This window comes from Hyperoodon ampullatus (genome assembly GCF_949752795.1).
Source record: "Hyperoodon ampullatus genome assembly, chromosome: 2".
Classification (NCBI taxonomy): Eukaryota; Metazoa; Chordata; class Mammalia; order Artiodactyla; family Ziphiidae; genus Hyperoodon; species Hyperoodon ampullatus.
Window position 1 is genome coordinate 100,292,181 of NC_136915.1, and position 15,892 is coordinate 100,308,072.

The 15,892-nt window shown below is 49.7% G+C and overlaps 2 protein-coding genes across 2 annotated transcripts in view; one reads left to right on the top strand and one right to left on the bottom strand.

Moving 5' to 3' along the window:
* Positions 1–1,419: 1,419 nt before the first annotated feature.
* Positions 1,420–13,453, top strand: WNT2B (Wnt family member 2B; the record flags this gene model as incomplete). The annotated part of the gene is made up of 5 exons (XM_079698670.1): positions 1,420–1,610; positions 7,521–7,741; positions 8,787–9,064; positions 9,987–10,251; positions 13,224–13,453. The coding sequence occupies 5 exons, from the start codon at positions 1,420–1,422 to the stop codon at positions 13,451–13,453; spliced, it is 1,185 nt and encodes a 394-aa protein (XP_079554796.1).
* Positions 11,255–15,892, bottom strand: part of ST7L (suppression of tumorigenicity 7 like) — a gene marked incomplete at both ends in the record, with an annotated part of 86,320 nt that continues 81,682 nt past the window's right edge. The window contains one exon of the mRNA XM_079698664.1: positions 11,255–11,311. Within this exon, the coding sequence (XP_079554790.1) occupies positions 11,255–11,311 (57 nt within the window). The remainder of the gene's footprint in view (positions 11,312–15,892) is intronic.

Sequence of the window (15,892 nt, forward strand, 5' to 3'; positions counted from 1 at the left end):
TTAGGTCTCAGTAAGAGCCACCCTGCCTCCAGAAGCTCTACCTGCCGGCCTGGGAAGTGCGGACGGAAGAGGGGAGTCAATTTCTACAGTCAGAACCTCCCCACCCCTTCCCAATTTACCACGCCCCCAGGCGGTTGGGGCGCTGGCGGAGGGAGGGAAGGGAGCAGTGGGAAAGAGGAAGGGTGGAAAGGCGAAGGAGAGAAATGGCTCCGGGGCTTCCACTCTCTCAGCAGGACCCCCACCCTGGCCTCTGGTTCGGGAAAGCTGCCCAGCTGTTTCTGATTCTTTCGTACTCGCAGCCCCGCCCGAAGGGGTGGGGGACCGAAGCATCAGGAAAGCTGGGAGAGAGTAGGCTCTGCCGAGCCCGGGCGGCCAAGGGCGGGGAGTCCGCGTCGGGTCCTCAGGTGTGCCGCTCCGCTTTGGCCATCGATTCCCGGTCCACAGGCCGGAGGGAAGCGTCGGGTCCGGGCAGGCGGGCGAGAGCTATGTCTATAAACATTGTGTGCGGGGGCCTGGGGGTGGGGGGTGGGGAATGCGGTGGGCAGCGGGTCGGAGGAACCAGGGGCAGCGAGCCGTAGATGAGAGAAGCCCCTACCTGAAGTCTGCTGCCCGTGGCGCCCCCCGTTGGCAGCGCTGGAAAGGGAGTTAAGATTCTCCCGCAACTCCCCGTGGCAGAGATTCTACCCATTTCACAGAAGCGCAAGAACGGAGAGAGAACCCGAGGAAATGACTGAGTCCTCTGTGGCTCACTTCAGTGTCAGTGTAGGTTAGATGACAGGGTAAAGTGTCTGCAGCCCCCCTCACTCGGCCCTCCAGGCCATCACCCACGGAGGTTGGGGTTGCTGAATGAAGGGCGCTAGGACCCGGTGGCGCGGCGTGGGCAGGGACTGGGCGCTCCGGGCGCCGAAGGGCGCCGCAGCGCCCCGTCGCGTCCCGCCCGAGCAGGTGGGGGCGCGGCGCGGTGCTAGGGGCTCCGAGGGGCGGAGGCGGCCGCCACACCTAGGGCGCTGCGGGGCGCCCAGGGCTGGCGCGGGCGGAGCCGTCCTGAGGGCCGCGCGTGTCCCTGGCCTCGGCCCCGCCCCGCGCCGTCCAATGAGAGCCCGCGGCCGGAGGAGCTGTCGGCACACTCTGTCCGCAGCCCCACTCCGCGCCGCCGACCCCGTGACACCGCATCTCAGCCCAGGCAGCGTGCCCCAGATCCCGAGCTCGGCGCGGCGTCGTAGGCTTCCAGACACCGCTCCCTGCGCCCCTCTCCGGGACCTGGCGCCCCGGCTTCTGGACTCTAGGTGCCCTTAGGTCCCCAGCCGCCGCAGAGACTTATGGCCCCCCAGGGGGGTGAAGTGGGAGCAGCCTGACTACCCTCAGCCGGTGCCCCGTCCACGCCCCTCCGGGCCGCGTGGCGGGAGTTTTCGGGGAGCTATGCTGAGGCCGGGTGGTGTGGAGGAAGCCGCGCAGCTCCCCTTTCGGCGCGTCCGCGCCCCTGTCTCCGCGCCCGCGCCTAGACCCACGAGCCCCGACGGCTCTCGGGCTTCGACCCGACTAAGTCTTGCTTGCCTTCTGCTTGTGCTGCTGCTGCTGACGCTGCCGGCCCGCGTAGACACGTCCTGGTGGTGAGTGTGGCTCTCAGGGCTGGGAGGGTGAGGTGCTGGGTTACAGAGGCCGGACGCGCCCAGAGAATATACAGCTCCCAGCACCCGCTGCTCAGGAGACCAGGTTGTCGCTTTGACGGAGTCAGAGACGATCCGTGCAGGGCTGTCACTGAAGCGGAGGGGCGCAGGGGGGCGGGGAGTGGATAAGGGGGCGCCGCTCCTTCCCCGTCTGGTGATGAGGGCGCAGGGTATTTGGAAAAAGGACGCCCGGTAATCGAGGCTTCCCAGACCCCCTGTATTTCAGCTCAATCCTCTTAGGGCAAAAGCTACCTTACGAGTTTCTCTCAGAATGGATTCAAGGAACCAATCGCCCATCTGGGGCCGCGGTGGCCGTCCAAGAGGGTCTCCTGATCCCCTAAGGTTGGCTCTCCACCAGGGGGAGGTGGAGAAAGGGGCAGCTGGCAAGGGCGGACGAGCCTCTCGCTAGTCTACCCTCACCCCATAACGCAGTAAGGCTTTGGTGAGGCAGGAGCACCCAGCGCAAGGTTTAGAAATGGAATTGAGGCAAAAACTACCCCCATTAACTCCCACAACTAAAACAAACAAAACACTTGGGTTTGCATACTTTAGACATGCAGTCTGTTTTGAGGATCTCACTTCGAACCTTGATATCTCTCTCCCTTCTTCCTTCTCTTCCTTCCCCAGATGGTCCCATCTCCCATCTTTCCCCTCCAAGAACTAGCGGCTTCTAGAGTCCCAAAGCATTAAGAGATCCTCTCCTCAGATTTCCTGCAGGCCTTAAGAGTCCGGACACTTCACAAGACGGCAGATGAGGCAAAAGGAATTAAAAATCCACTGGATATCTATTCTTTTCGGATCCCCTTCCCCACGAAAGCTCTGGATGGCACTCATCGTTTTCTCCCAGAAGAGCGAGCTGCTCTCTCTCCTCCCCCACCTTCTGGGGGCTGAGCAGGGGGAGAGTGGGACTGAGAAATGACTCAGTCCTCTTGTCTTTCCTCTTCACCCCCCAATTAAACTGGCCGCTTGGACTGGGCTATTGCCCCTCTCTATCCATGCAGTGCCCCCGTTCCTTTCCTTACTCTGCCCCTCCCCCCAATCCTCCCCTCCTCCACAGAGTGTGGTCTCTTTTCCCCTTGCACCCTGTGGCTTCTCTCCTCCGGATTTGGAATCTTGGCTGGAAGGGTGAGGGGTAGCTGGCTGAGGGGCCAGCGAGCTTGGGCTGCAGATTCCTATCATTTCAAGATGCAACTTTCTCCATCCCCATCACCCCCCCCACCCCCCGTTTTTCCTGTTTCAGGAAAATCTCTCCTTTGGATCTTTTTTATCTCTGCAGTGTTGGGGAAGGCAAGGAGGGGGGTTCTGGATGGGGGAGCAGGGAGGCCCATATCTTACATCTGGCTTGAAACATTCCTTTAGAAAGGGAAAAGGAAGGGGACGAGGAGAAAAGCCTTTCAAACTTCAGAGTGAGCTTAAAGCCACCCTTTACCTTCATGGTCTCAGTCTGGCTGGGGGCTTGTGTCTTCAGAGGCCCTGTAGAGAAAGGATGAAGTGACCACTGTGCATCTTTATCCATTCCAGATGACAATTTGCTTTTAGGGACTCTTGATTGCTTCTTACCAATTGGGGAGGCAGTCTTGGTCCACATGGTGTTTAGGTGAGGAAGTGTCACTCTGGTAATTTCAGCATCCTGGTAGTGGTTCCTAAAAACCCAATTGGGGTTCTTCCTAGTCCCCATTTTGTCCCCTTGGCTACTCCTTCTTCCTTTTCCTTTCTCCCTCTACTACTCTCCCCCATGTGGTTCATATTAAAGATTTTGGAAAAACTCCTGGGTGGAAGAGCTAGCTAGGGAGGGAGGCGGGCGGGATACTGAGGGATTCGGCAGTCCCTGTGAAATGGAGGAAGGCAGCAACAGGGCCAGGATGGGCAGTGAGTGCACAGGTCATTTCAGTCTCCTTGCCTCACAGGGGTCATAGCTGCAGGCCCCAGATGCCTGTCTCAGTGGTCAGTCACTTCTGGGATAAAGTAGAAAGCTGCTTTCCAAAAGCAGGTCAGGCCCCAAGGTGATTATCTCTCTTTCTCTTAGGAAAAACCCCCAGCAAGATTGATATTCTGTACAACCCCCTGAAGAGATGCCTGTTGACTCTGTGTGTGTCCATGTTCCGATCAGGAGCAGAATGTCATCACTATCACCAGCTAACAGTCTGATCTTCCTCACAGCCCTTCCCCTTACTCTCCAACCACCCCCTTCCTCTCCCGACCTTTAACTGAAGGAGGAAACGGATGGTCTCTTCTTAATCTATGAAAAACAGAACAAGAACTAGGGGTCTCCTGGCATGTGCCTCCCTGTACTATTTTGTACTCTGCAGGGGCTGGGATGTAGGGAATCACAAGAGCAGGACTGTGGATTTACAGGAGGAACAAAGTGATATCATGACATTAACATTATTGGGGTTTTTTTGTTTTTGGGCCATGCCCGGGGCTTGTGGGATCTTAGTTCCCAGACCTGGAGGGACCTGGACTGCCGGGGAATTCCCCGACATTAACATTATTGTTATCAACCGAAGCTGCCATTTAATGAGCCCTTCCTAAGCTCCAGACACTATAGCTAAGCACCTATAAGCATCATCTTTTACAATCCCCAAAATAATCCAGTGAGGCAGATAATATTATTATCCCCATTTCACACATGAAGAAAGTGAAGGATAGGAGGGACGTAGTATGAAATTCAAGTTCACACCAATTTTGGAGCCAGATTGGTCTACTCCTGGTTAATAAGCACTGTGTGCCTCTCTTACGCTTGGAATTGAAAATGAGCTTGGACTTTGGAGTCAGATGTCCTTGGTTCACCCCAGTTCTCCTCTGACTAGCCCTGATGGACATAGCTGGGTATTGTTAATCTTTGTGACCTCAGTTTCTTCACCTGTAAAATGGAGATCTTTCTCTCTCTCTCTCTCATAGGATTTTTGTGAAGAAAAATGTTTTGTGAACTGTAAAGTATCATCATATAAATTATATTGTATTAAGATATTTAGGGAGAATAATAGTTTTATCCTTGTGTTCAAAGCCCTATATGGGCTGAGCTAAACCACGTACATGCACTAAAGACTGTAAAAGAAAGGGGGTAAATAAAAAAGGACCCCTAGCCTCATTAAAAAGACACAAACCTAAAACATCTGCAATGTCAACAAGGAATAAAGCTATAATTGAAATGAAGCTTATGGCTAGCTAGGAGGAGAGGGGAGTTGGGGATAAATCAGAGCGATCAGGTTTTGTTTTTTTCACCAAATCATTATTAGGTACCTGCTTTGTGCCAGACACTGTCCTAGGTACTGGGGATACTGAAGTGAACAAAACAGACAAAACTCCCTGCCTTCATAGAGCAGCATGTCCTAATCACCTGAGGAGGTAGGTAAAATGCCATTTCAGTAGGGCTGGAATGGGGCCTGAGGCTCTGCATTTCTAACAGATTCCCAGGAGATGCTGACACTGCTGTTCTGGGGACCACACTCTGAGTAGCAAGGAGCTAGAACAGGGCATGAATCACTTTATCAAAGGAAGGGGTATGAATTGGTCAAAAGCAGGTAAAGAGAGCATTCTGGAGCAGGAAGCTGGGAAGGAAGTAAAAACCTCTGGAAGGGAAACAGAGCTACAGAGTCAGGGGCATCTCACCCTTCTACCAGCCCATCAGCTGGGAGATGCCTTAAATATCTTTGTGCCCCTAAGAGATGAGCTCAGTGCTTGGCACATGGTAGGCATTTTGTAGGCACGCGCTGAATTGAGAGGGGGATGGGCTGGGCCTCAGGCTGCCTTGCTGGAGGCCCCCACACTGACTGCAAGGTGCTGACCACTGGTCAGGAGGCAAGTGCCCTGCTCTGCAGAATCTTGAAGCAGCTACTTAGTGGGATAAGGGTGGTAGTAAAGAAAATTATGTTCCTGTCTTACTGAACAGATGTTCCCACGCTCAGTGAGGATGTAACAGGAAGGACCGATGTGGGCTGCAGCAGAATGGAGTTAAGTCAGACCACAGGAAGGACTTTTTACCAGGGTTTGGCATGCCCCGCTCCACACTGTCTCATGAGGGCTGGATTACTGGTCTCCCATTCCCATCCAACCCCCGTCTTCCCAAGCCCCAGTAAAAAAAAAAAAACAACAAACACCATTGCCTAGAGCAGTACTCAGGGGGTGAACTGAGGAAGCAGAATGGTGGTGAGACAGGGACGGGCTCCAACTCCAACCGTCTTGATTCTCCAAACAAAGCACCGCAGCAGTGGGTGTAACTCCCGTCTGTGCGTCAGGCAGCCCTTTCCGGCCTGGCCCAGCCCAGGGTGTTTATTTTGTTTGTTCCTGGAAGCTGTTGCCCTGATGGACAGTGCTGGGGATGCTGATTCCATGGGATTTGTTAGTGGTGGACCAGCCCTCTCACCCCTCCCTGGGACAGATGGGCCCCATCAGCCCTGCTGAATTCCAGAAGAGGCAAACATCAGCCCTCCTTGTGTTTGAGTTGGTATCACCAGCGGTGATCCAGTCTGTGGGTGAGGGCCAGGTTTACAAATGCAGGGGGCTGGTGGGGCGGGGTGGGGGGAGTGTTGCAGAGAACATAGAGCCCGGGGCAGTCCAGCTTTTCCCTTCTCCCCACTGGCTGCCCTCCCTTCTCCTCACCCACTTCTAGGCCCATTTTGGGGCCCTTCCCAAACCACAGGCTCATTCACAGCCCAAACCAAATCTTTTCTGTCTGTAGCAGCAACTGCCCTCCATGGTCCCCACCTGTTCAGAAAAGGGGAGAGAAGGCGTCCCTTTGATGTGTTAGGACAGGAGAATAGAGAATTCACAGCAAATCAAGGCATGTGTGTGCTGGGTGCTGGAGAGATGGAAAGGGAGTGAGAAGTGGGTGTATGGGTCAGATCTCATTTGGTGGCCTTGTGGGGAGAAAAGGTGACGATGAACTCCTGTCCTCTCTCTGAAATGTTCTTCCTGAGGCTTGTGGTGGAGTCCAGGGCTAAAAAGTGTTTGAATGAAGAAAAACTACTTCCTTGAGAAAATTGAGAATGACTCTAGCAACTCACCTATCTTTTATTAGCTCACCCAATTGATCTTATAATTCTTCACATTGGGCAGATTGGGGACTGGAATATGGGGAGTGTCACCCTGTTGCTTAATCTTGGTCTTTGGTTTCCCACTGCAAACAGCCCTCTGCCATGCAGATTCATCCAGGACATTATGCCCTATAAGTTGGGATGGATGATTTTTAAAGACTCATTAGTTAAGAAAGGTCATGGGACCTTGAAACAAAGGGTGTGGGGAGGAGAGTTGGAGTGAGGGGTCTTCCTCCCCAGACCTCGGGATTGGGAATGAGGACTCTTAGCTACACGGGTCTGACTAGAGCTGTAAACGTCACTCAAAATCGCCCACTGTATCTCTTCCCACTGACTCCTCCCTGTCTCCATCCTTCTCCCATACCATGTCTTTATGGACCAGCCACACAGGACGTGCCTCTGACATGTGGGTGTAACAGTGCTGTCTCAGACTCTAGTTTTATTAAGTTTATTCTTCCACGAGGCTCTTAATGTTTATTAAATAAACAGGCAATGGGGTTTGTGTGACATGCCCACAGCTTCTGTGTATGTGACACATGCCTAGCCTGTGTTCTGGGAGTGTGTGTCATTTTGGCCTTTGGCTGGGGAACTGGTAATGGTGAGAGACCACTCAATTACTCTCTCTGCAACTGCTTAATTATTTCTCCAGAGCTTGTGAGGATCGGTTCTCCCCATCGGCCTTGGGGAATATCGGCCTTGGTTGGAGGAAGGGGAAGGAGCCTCTCAAGGTTTGAATGCCAAACCTTTCCCCTCCTTATTCCCCTCCTAATGCAGAATAAAGCCAGGATGCTCTGACAGGGCCATCTCCACCTTGCAGGTACATCGGGGCGCTGGGGGCCCGAGTGATCTGTGACAATATCCCTGGTCTGGTGAGCCGGCAGCGGCAGCTGTGCCAGCGTTACCCAGACATCATGCGCTCGGTGGGCGAGGGTGCCCGAGAATGGATCCGAGAGTGTCAGCACCAGTTCCGCCACCATCGCTGGAACTGCACCACCCTGGACCGGGACCACACTGTCTTTGGCCGTGTCATGCTCAGAAGTAGGGGCCTCTCCCACCTGCCCCAGCTCCTTCTCTTTCTATGCTTGGGGTGGTGAGTGGGTAGTATAGGCATGAGCCCCTCTCTCCTCTCCTGCACACTACTTCATAATTAGAGTCAGAATTGTGGGCAGAGCCCAGGATACAGTTGGAAACAGACCCTCAGTACCTTAGATATGTAGGCAGTGGCCCCTTTAAATTCCAGTGTTCTGGGATGATGGGTCAAAGGAACAGCATTCCCTGGTACCTCCATCCTTCTTCCTCCCTTTTCCTTCCCCTCCCCAACCCCCAGCCTGCGGATATCCATGCACTGTAAGGCTGAGGACTGGAAATGGCTGCTCTGTTCTTACCAACACCATCACCACCGTCACCCCAACACTCCCAACACTATAATAATGGGAGCAAGGAATAAACAGAAAGGTGATATGTAAATATTTGGAGAGTCAGCGGCTTGGACCTGGCTCAGCAAAAGAGCTAAGCAGAGCTAAACAGTAAACTAGCAGAAAGGGAATGAGATGAGAATGTGGAGGTGTCAGAGGGACAAGAGTGATGATTCATCAATCCCCAAGAGCAGGGAAGGAAGAAAGCAGGCTGGGGAAAGTAGCATATCTCTTCAAATAGGATGACCCCTGCGCTGGGGTCTCTATTGTAGGGGAACTGTCCAGCAGAGTGGGCCTGAAAAGGCCTGGAATGTGGACTAAGGCTGGCTTTGCTAAGCCGGGGTTGGCACTCAGTGGGAGGGAATGATTCACTGTGAAACTTTTCAATGGATGGACCCAGGGAGTTTGGAAGGAAACAGGAGTACAGGTCAGCCCAAGAGGTCAGACATATAAAGAAGTGGATAGAGAGTTGTGAGGGCTGAGGGGAAGAGGTCAGATTCACTGGGGAATGCTCTTGGAAGGGAAGGGTACCTTGAATAAAGGAGGTACAGGGGTTGCCCTGGGAAAGAAAAGGAGAAGAGGTTTCAGAGTTGAAGGTTGTGTGGGCTAAAGAAGGGGACAGACAAGGGCCTCTTTCCTGAAACACACTTCTACCTTTCTTTCTCTAGGTAGCCGGGAGGCAGCATTTGTATATGCCATCTCATCAGCAGGGGTGGTCCATGCAATCACTCGTGCCTGTAGCCAGGGTGAACTGAGTGTGTGCAGCTGTGACCCCTACACCCGTGGCCGACATCATGACCAACGTGGGGACTTTGACTGGGGTGGATGCAGTGACAACATCCACTATGGTGTTCGTTTTGCCAAAGCCTTCGTGGATGCCAAGGAGAAGAGGCTTAAGGATGCACGGGCTCTCATGAACTTACATAACAATCGCTGTGGTCGCACGGTCAGTACTCATGTCTGTGCATGTACATTCATATTGGCTGGGAGTGGCCAGTATGTATGATCATGGAGTAAATGTGAAGGTGGAAGCACTGAAGGCTTCTGGATTACTTCCAAAAGCCCCAACCCCTGGAACAGGAGCAGTAAATGCAAGGGACCTTAGGAATGCCTAGGTTCAACCTGGAGCATAAAGAGTCTTCACATAGGGCTTCCCTGGTGGCGCAGTGGTTGAGAGTCCGCCTGCCGATGCAGGGGACACGGGTTCGTGCCCCGGTCTGGGAAAATCCCACGTGCCGCGGAGTGGCTGGGCCCGTGAGCCATGGCCGTTGGGCCTGCGCGTCCGGAGCCTGTGCTCCGCAACGGGAGAGGCCACAACAGTGAGAGGCCCACATACCGCAAAAAAAAAAAAAAAAAAAGTCTTCACATAGATGGAAATTAGGGAAAGGTGGAGAAAAGAAGGGAAATAACTTTTTAAGAAAAAAAAGAATCACCTCCTAAAGTCTGAGGAGGATAAAAGCTTGTTCTAGTCAGTGCACTGGTCTTTGAGCACTTCCTATAGGCCTAGTACTGTGCTGGAAAATGACATGCAACAAAAGCAGAAGGCATGGTCCCTTGAACTCTAAAACACATGAAAAATAGAGGATGTGCCATAATTATGAACAGAATCCTGGGGCTTTAAAGTTCAAATGGGCTATCATGAAAAGGAAAGCACTGTTGGTCTAGGAAGGTTTCCTGGAAAAAGAGGTTCTTGAATTTGATTGGGAAGAATGGGTGGAATCTGACTGGGGAGAGGACAACCGATGGCTCCACTAGCCAACCAGGGCCAGGACCAGCAGACCTCAGGGCACTCATGCTTTTAGTCCTAGGGATGACCATAAAGTACCCTGACTGGCTGCCTTTTCCTTACCTGCCTCCCCACCTCCCAGGCTGTGCGGCGGTTTCTGAAGCTGGAGTGTAAGTGCCATGGCGTGAGTGGCTCCTGTACTCTGCGCACCTGCTGGCGTGCACTCTCAGACTTCCGCCGCACAGGTGATTACCTGCGGCGGCGCTATGATGGGGCTGTGCAGGTAACGGCCACCCAGGATGGCGCGAACTTCACGGCAGCCCGCCAAGGCTATCGCCGTGCTACCCGGACTGACCTTGTCTACTTTGACAACTCCCCAGACTACTGCGTCTTGGACAAGGCTGCAGGTGAGTAAGGAAAGTAGGTAGAGACATGGAGCCCTGGTTTTTAGTGCAGGCACCTCTAGTTAATCATGGTCTCAGGAGTTAGGGAAGGAGGTTGGAGGAGCCAGTCAGATGTGAAAAACTTGTAATAAGATTGTTGATTTATGCCTCAGTCTTCCAGGCCCAAAGCTTCCTAGAGAGGAGAGGACACTGAGCTCCTTGAGGCCTGAGGTCATCTATCACTCCTTTATATTCCCAACATCTGGGATATAGTAGGTACTACTAAGTGAATCACCCATTTCAGTACCAAACAGTGTATGGGCTATATAGAAGCATAAGATACAGACTAAGTTTTGGCTCTTTACAATCTAGCTAAAGAAATGAGATATAACAGGTAGACAAATGCAACTGCAAAAGAGAAAAATTAAGAAAAGTTTACTTGAAAATGTGGAATTTAAGCTGTTTCTTAAAGTGTGGGGATTATCTGGATAGCTAGAGAGAAGAACAGGTGGATATTCTCTACACACGAGTAGAGTGGTAGGTGGGAAAGCACATGATCTGTTCTAGGAACAGAGAGCAGATTAACCTGACTGAGTGAAGGTTTTGGGTAAGGGAGATTAAAGACAGAAAGGTAGTAGGAAATACACCATGAATGACCTTGAAAGGGCTTATCCAGTGTGCTGCCACTGAAAATTCTAAAATGGAGTTGGGGAAGCAAGGAGAGAGGAGATCCCTACCAAAGGCTAACCATCAGCAGAAAGCAGCAAATCATTCTTGAATCTGTTTCATATATTTGTGGTGGAATTCTTGGGAATGCTGGAAGGTGATGTGGTGTTCCCCTAAAAGAGTGGAAGTTAACCATCTTGGCTTATATTTCAGGTTCAGATAGGTTAAACTAGGAACAACCTGCTATGCAACAGAACTGCTCTTCCCCTGGTTATTGTTATGGGCTCCCAGACTCTTCTCTATAGTCTCAGCAGTCAGGACCTCGGTGAGGGGAAGCCAAAACCCTTAGCTGTCTTCCATACTATTTGTTTTCACCTATCACTGTCATTCCTGGAGAAGCAATTAGCTTGGAGCAAAACTGGGCACAGAAACAGGGTGGGGCTCTACCCAAGACACAGAGAAAGTAGTTCGTGTACTTTGAAGGGTGCTAGGAGAAAAAATGTTAAGAAAGCACTTCTGATTCTCCTGGTGATTTCCTGCCACTAAGTTTGTTTTCTTCCCACATGGTATAATTCAGAGGGCTACTCTCTAAATGCCTAGAAATAATTCCACAACATCCAGGGTGTAAACCTATGCTGTCATCCTAAAATGCACCTTTGGGGAAGGATCTTTGGAGTTAGGAGGGAGGATGAGTCATATGTGTGTTGGTTGTTCTCAGAGGTATAATAGGTCTCATAAAACCCACAGTGGAGCCTGGAATTCAAAGGGTACAAGTCATCCCAGAAGGGAGTATGGAGCCAGGAATTCCCTCCAAAGCAGTACTGTCCCATTGAACTTTCTGTGATGACAGAAATATTCTACATCTGTGCTCTCCAATACAGTAGCCACTTAGTTACATGTGATTATTCAGCACTTGAAATATAGCTAGTGTGACTGAGGAGCTAAGTATTAAAATTTATTTAATTTTCATTAACTTAATCTAAATGACCACATTTGGCTAGTGGCTACTACATTGGACTGCTTGGCTCCAGAGCACAGAAGACGCTTCTGGTGCACAAGAGAATGACGTTAAGACCTAGCCCTTGAAATCAGGCAGATAACATATATAGTAGACCTAGTCAGCCTACACTCTAGAGCAGTGGTCTCTTAACATTTTGGCTTGTATACTCCTATCATTAAAAAAAAAAATCTGAACATGTGCCTCCAATATATGTATATTTACTTATGAATTATATCTATGTTTCACTGTACTAAAATGTACATTATAAAACATACGTACAAAGTAGATATTTTAAATTGATGAGCTCAAAAACAAATATAGAAGTACTAGCATTTTCTATCCATATTCAGTGGAATGTGGAGACTACTGCTATAGAAATCAGTTAATTTATTCATACCCTTCTTGAACCCCCAGGCTAGTTATGTTCCCATCTCTGGGAAAGAGGTGAAGTAGATATTCTCTAGGATCCATCCCATCTAAAATTCTATGATTTTGTGATCTGTTGGCAGCATCTCTTTTGCAAAAATCAGTCAGAATGAGGTTGTGAGCATCCTCTGTGCAGGGGGAATAACACAATCCCTACCCTTCAAGGGTTCCTACCGTAAGGGGTAAGGCAAGGGATATTCTTTAGAAATTCCTTAGGGAGAAGCCTCCTGCCAGTAATGCTTATCAGTTCGCCCCCTGAGTTGATCAGAGATTATAGATATAACTATCTGCTGAGTTAGGTGCTATTATAAGAAAACTAAAGCCCAGAGAGACCAACTAACTTGCTAGATCACACAACTAAAAAGTGCAGAATTAGGTTTTAATCCTAGACAACTTGACATCAGGCACATGCATTAAATTTTTAATGGCCATGCTATACTACTTTCTTGTATAGTACAACTTAATGAAATATAAACTAAGGACCGAAATACTAACAAATGGTAACTGGATCAGAGTTGTAACAAGGCTTCTTAGAAAAGGTAAATTATAGGCTAAGTATTTTATTTTAACTTTTTATTATAGAAAATTTCAAACATAAAGTAGAGGACCTTCACCCAGCTTTAACAATTATGACATTTTAAGGCTAAGTTTTGAAGGGGATATGGAGATGTGTACTGGCAGGGAGGGCATTGCAGGAAAAGTCAATGGTCTTTGGGGAGCCTTGATAGTGGGAAGAAACAAGCCTGGTACAGAGGGCAGTAAGGAGATGATCATTTTGGCTAGTGGGTGTATTATCAGGAAAAAGGATTCTTTATGGTTTCCTCATGAGGATGTGGGTAAGGGAACCCAGAGTGGCTGAAGTAAGAGGTAACTTGGTTCTCACTCTCTCTCTTCCCCAACCCAGGTTCCCTAGGCACTGCAGGCCGAGTCTGTAGCAAGACATCTAAAGGGACAGACGGTTGTGAAATCATGTGCTGTGGTCGAGGGTATGACACAACTCGAGTTACCCGTGTCACCCAGTGTGAGTGCAAATTCCACTGGTGCTGTGCTGTGCGGTGCAAGGAGTGCAGAAACACTGTGGATGTCCATACTTGCAAGGCCCCCAAGAAGGCAGAGTGGCTGGATCAGACCTGAACATATAAATACCTCACTCATCCCTCCACTTCAAACCTCCTGACTCAAAAGCACAAGATCTTTGCATGCACACCTTCTTCCACCCTCAACCCTGGGCTGCTACAGCTTCTATTTAAGGACTTGGAAAGTACTCCAGAGGGACTCTGGTGTCCTAGCTGGTTTCTTAGCCCTGGGAAGGAGTTGACAGGGGATGTAAAAAACTGAGCGGCTCCCTGACTCCCCACTCTGGAGGTTAGAAGGCAGAGTGGAAAAGGTAGGAGTCTTCAGAGCGATATGAGTTGCACTAAAGCACATGGTCAAGGTTCATTTTTCCTTTCCCTTGCATTGGCTTCCTGACACATCTTGTGTGTGCAAGAGAAAGGGTACCTGGAGAGAACTTCTTTTTTTCCTACCTGGCTGAGGGTAGATGGGACAGAGATGAAACCACATATCTCTTCCCTGGGTCAGTGTGAGCTAACTGCCTGGTACCCCAAAAGAAACTCTTAGGCTGAAACATTCTTCCATTATCAAGAGCCTGGGATTGCTAGATAAGAGTTAGCCATAGCAGACAAGTTCCATTCTCATGCTTTTATGTTTATAAACTGCTGTGTTTTGTAGGAGAAAAGAATTATATAACTATACAAACATACATTCTCTTCTAATCTCTCCTTTTCAACCTGTATCAGCCAGCACTGCCTCTTCTGCTCACTTGCTGACTGTACAAACTGAGTGGCATGCAGTGTCATGCCATGCCTAACAAACAGGTCATTAGAATACCGTAGAACACTCCTAAGAAAGAGTAATTTAGTAGGTCTGCCTAGGCCTTGGGATTTCTACTTTTTTAAACTTTCCACGCATCATTCTGGTGGGCAGCCAGGTTTGGGAAACACTAAGTAAAAGATATGTGACTCACGGAGCATGGGAGAGGGTAACAAGTCTGATCTCAAAGGCCCACATGAGGCATTAGTGTATACTAGGCAGGTAGAGATCTCTGGCTTTGGCAATTTTTAGGAGAGGATCCTAGCCTTTAAAGCTGGGAGCAGGAACCAGTGGTTACAGAAGGAAGGCGAGCTGGGTCTTGGGGCCAAAGTGGTAAACAGCTTAGAAAGCAACCTTTCCTCATTTATTCAACAAATCTTTATTTAGTGACTCTCCAAGTCCTGGTGATTATTATCCTTCAATCCACATTTGGCTTAAATTGGGGAGTTCCCTCTATGCTACTACCACTGCCTAACTAAGCTTGTAGTGGTAGAGTCTCCAGAGATAGCAGGCTTAGTAAGCTAGAGGGCAGGACACCGAGTCCCCAAAATCATGATGTCCTATTTTTATGTGACTTGGACAGTGGTTATCTCTTGCCTGTTGATATTTTAAAGGAGCAGAGTGGTATAGACAGAGCAGTTATGACAGACTTGGGTTGAAATCTCAGCTGTGCCAGTTACTATTTTTGATATTTTGAGAAAGATACCCAAATTCTCTGAGCCTCTATCTTCTCACCTGTAAAATGAGGGTACAAACTTATCTCAGATATTGAGTTTTAATTATGCCTCAAACTCCAGCCAATAGACCCTCTTACCAAAGCCTGTAACTGGTCTAGCCCATCCTGACTTCTCTCAGAATCTTCAGTTCAGGACTATAAGGTACTGACAGCAGGCTGTATATTAAGGATCCTACACAAGGAGTTCTGAATATAGGCCACTTTCCCGAGTTCCTCTCCAGCACCCCTTGGGGTCCTCAATGTTTGTGGAGCAGCTTTACTCCGCACAGGCAGCAAGAGGATGGGGGTGCTATAGCTCTGGGCCATGGGGGCAGATTTATTTGGATGATAGGACTAATATTTGTGTAACCTGCTGAGACCTATGTGGGAGAGTTTAGGGTGGTTTTTCTTTTGGTGAGGGGGTTTGCTCCAGTTTCACATCCATTAACAGCCCTTGTGGTCTGCGGTGAGGGGATTCCTGTGGAGAAATAGGACTGAGTGAGTCAGGCCAGGGGAATGTCTTCCTTGCAGAGTGGAGTCAACTGGATAACTGATGAGCCAATGGTGGGATTAGGGAGGGGGGAAATAGGAGGGGAAAAGAAGAGTTTCTGACATCTTGAGCTAGGATTAAGAGGAGGAAAGCTCTAAGGTAGTGGAAGGGTAAGGGGCTCACAGTCAGTCTGAACTCAAGAATAGAGTTGAATGAAGTACAAAAGGGTGCTGTCTTGTATGCTGGGCCACTGGGAAGAGCTCTCAGGTCCCAGTTGGCTTCAGCTCTCACAGGGTTATCCAGGTTACCACATAAATGATAGCCTAGGCCTTCCATGGGAAATCAACCTGAGCTAAATCTACCTGTGTTCTATTATCTTATTCTTTCTTGGTTCTTACCCTGTGGAAGGAATCGGACCTCTTCTGGCATCTCATACTACTCTGTGCTTTTCCCTGGGCTCCAAGTTCTAGTTCATAAAGACCAAGTTTTGCAATTT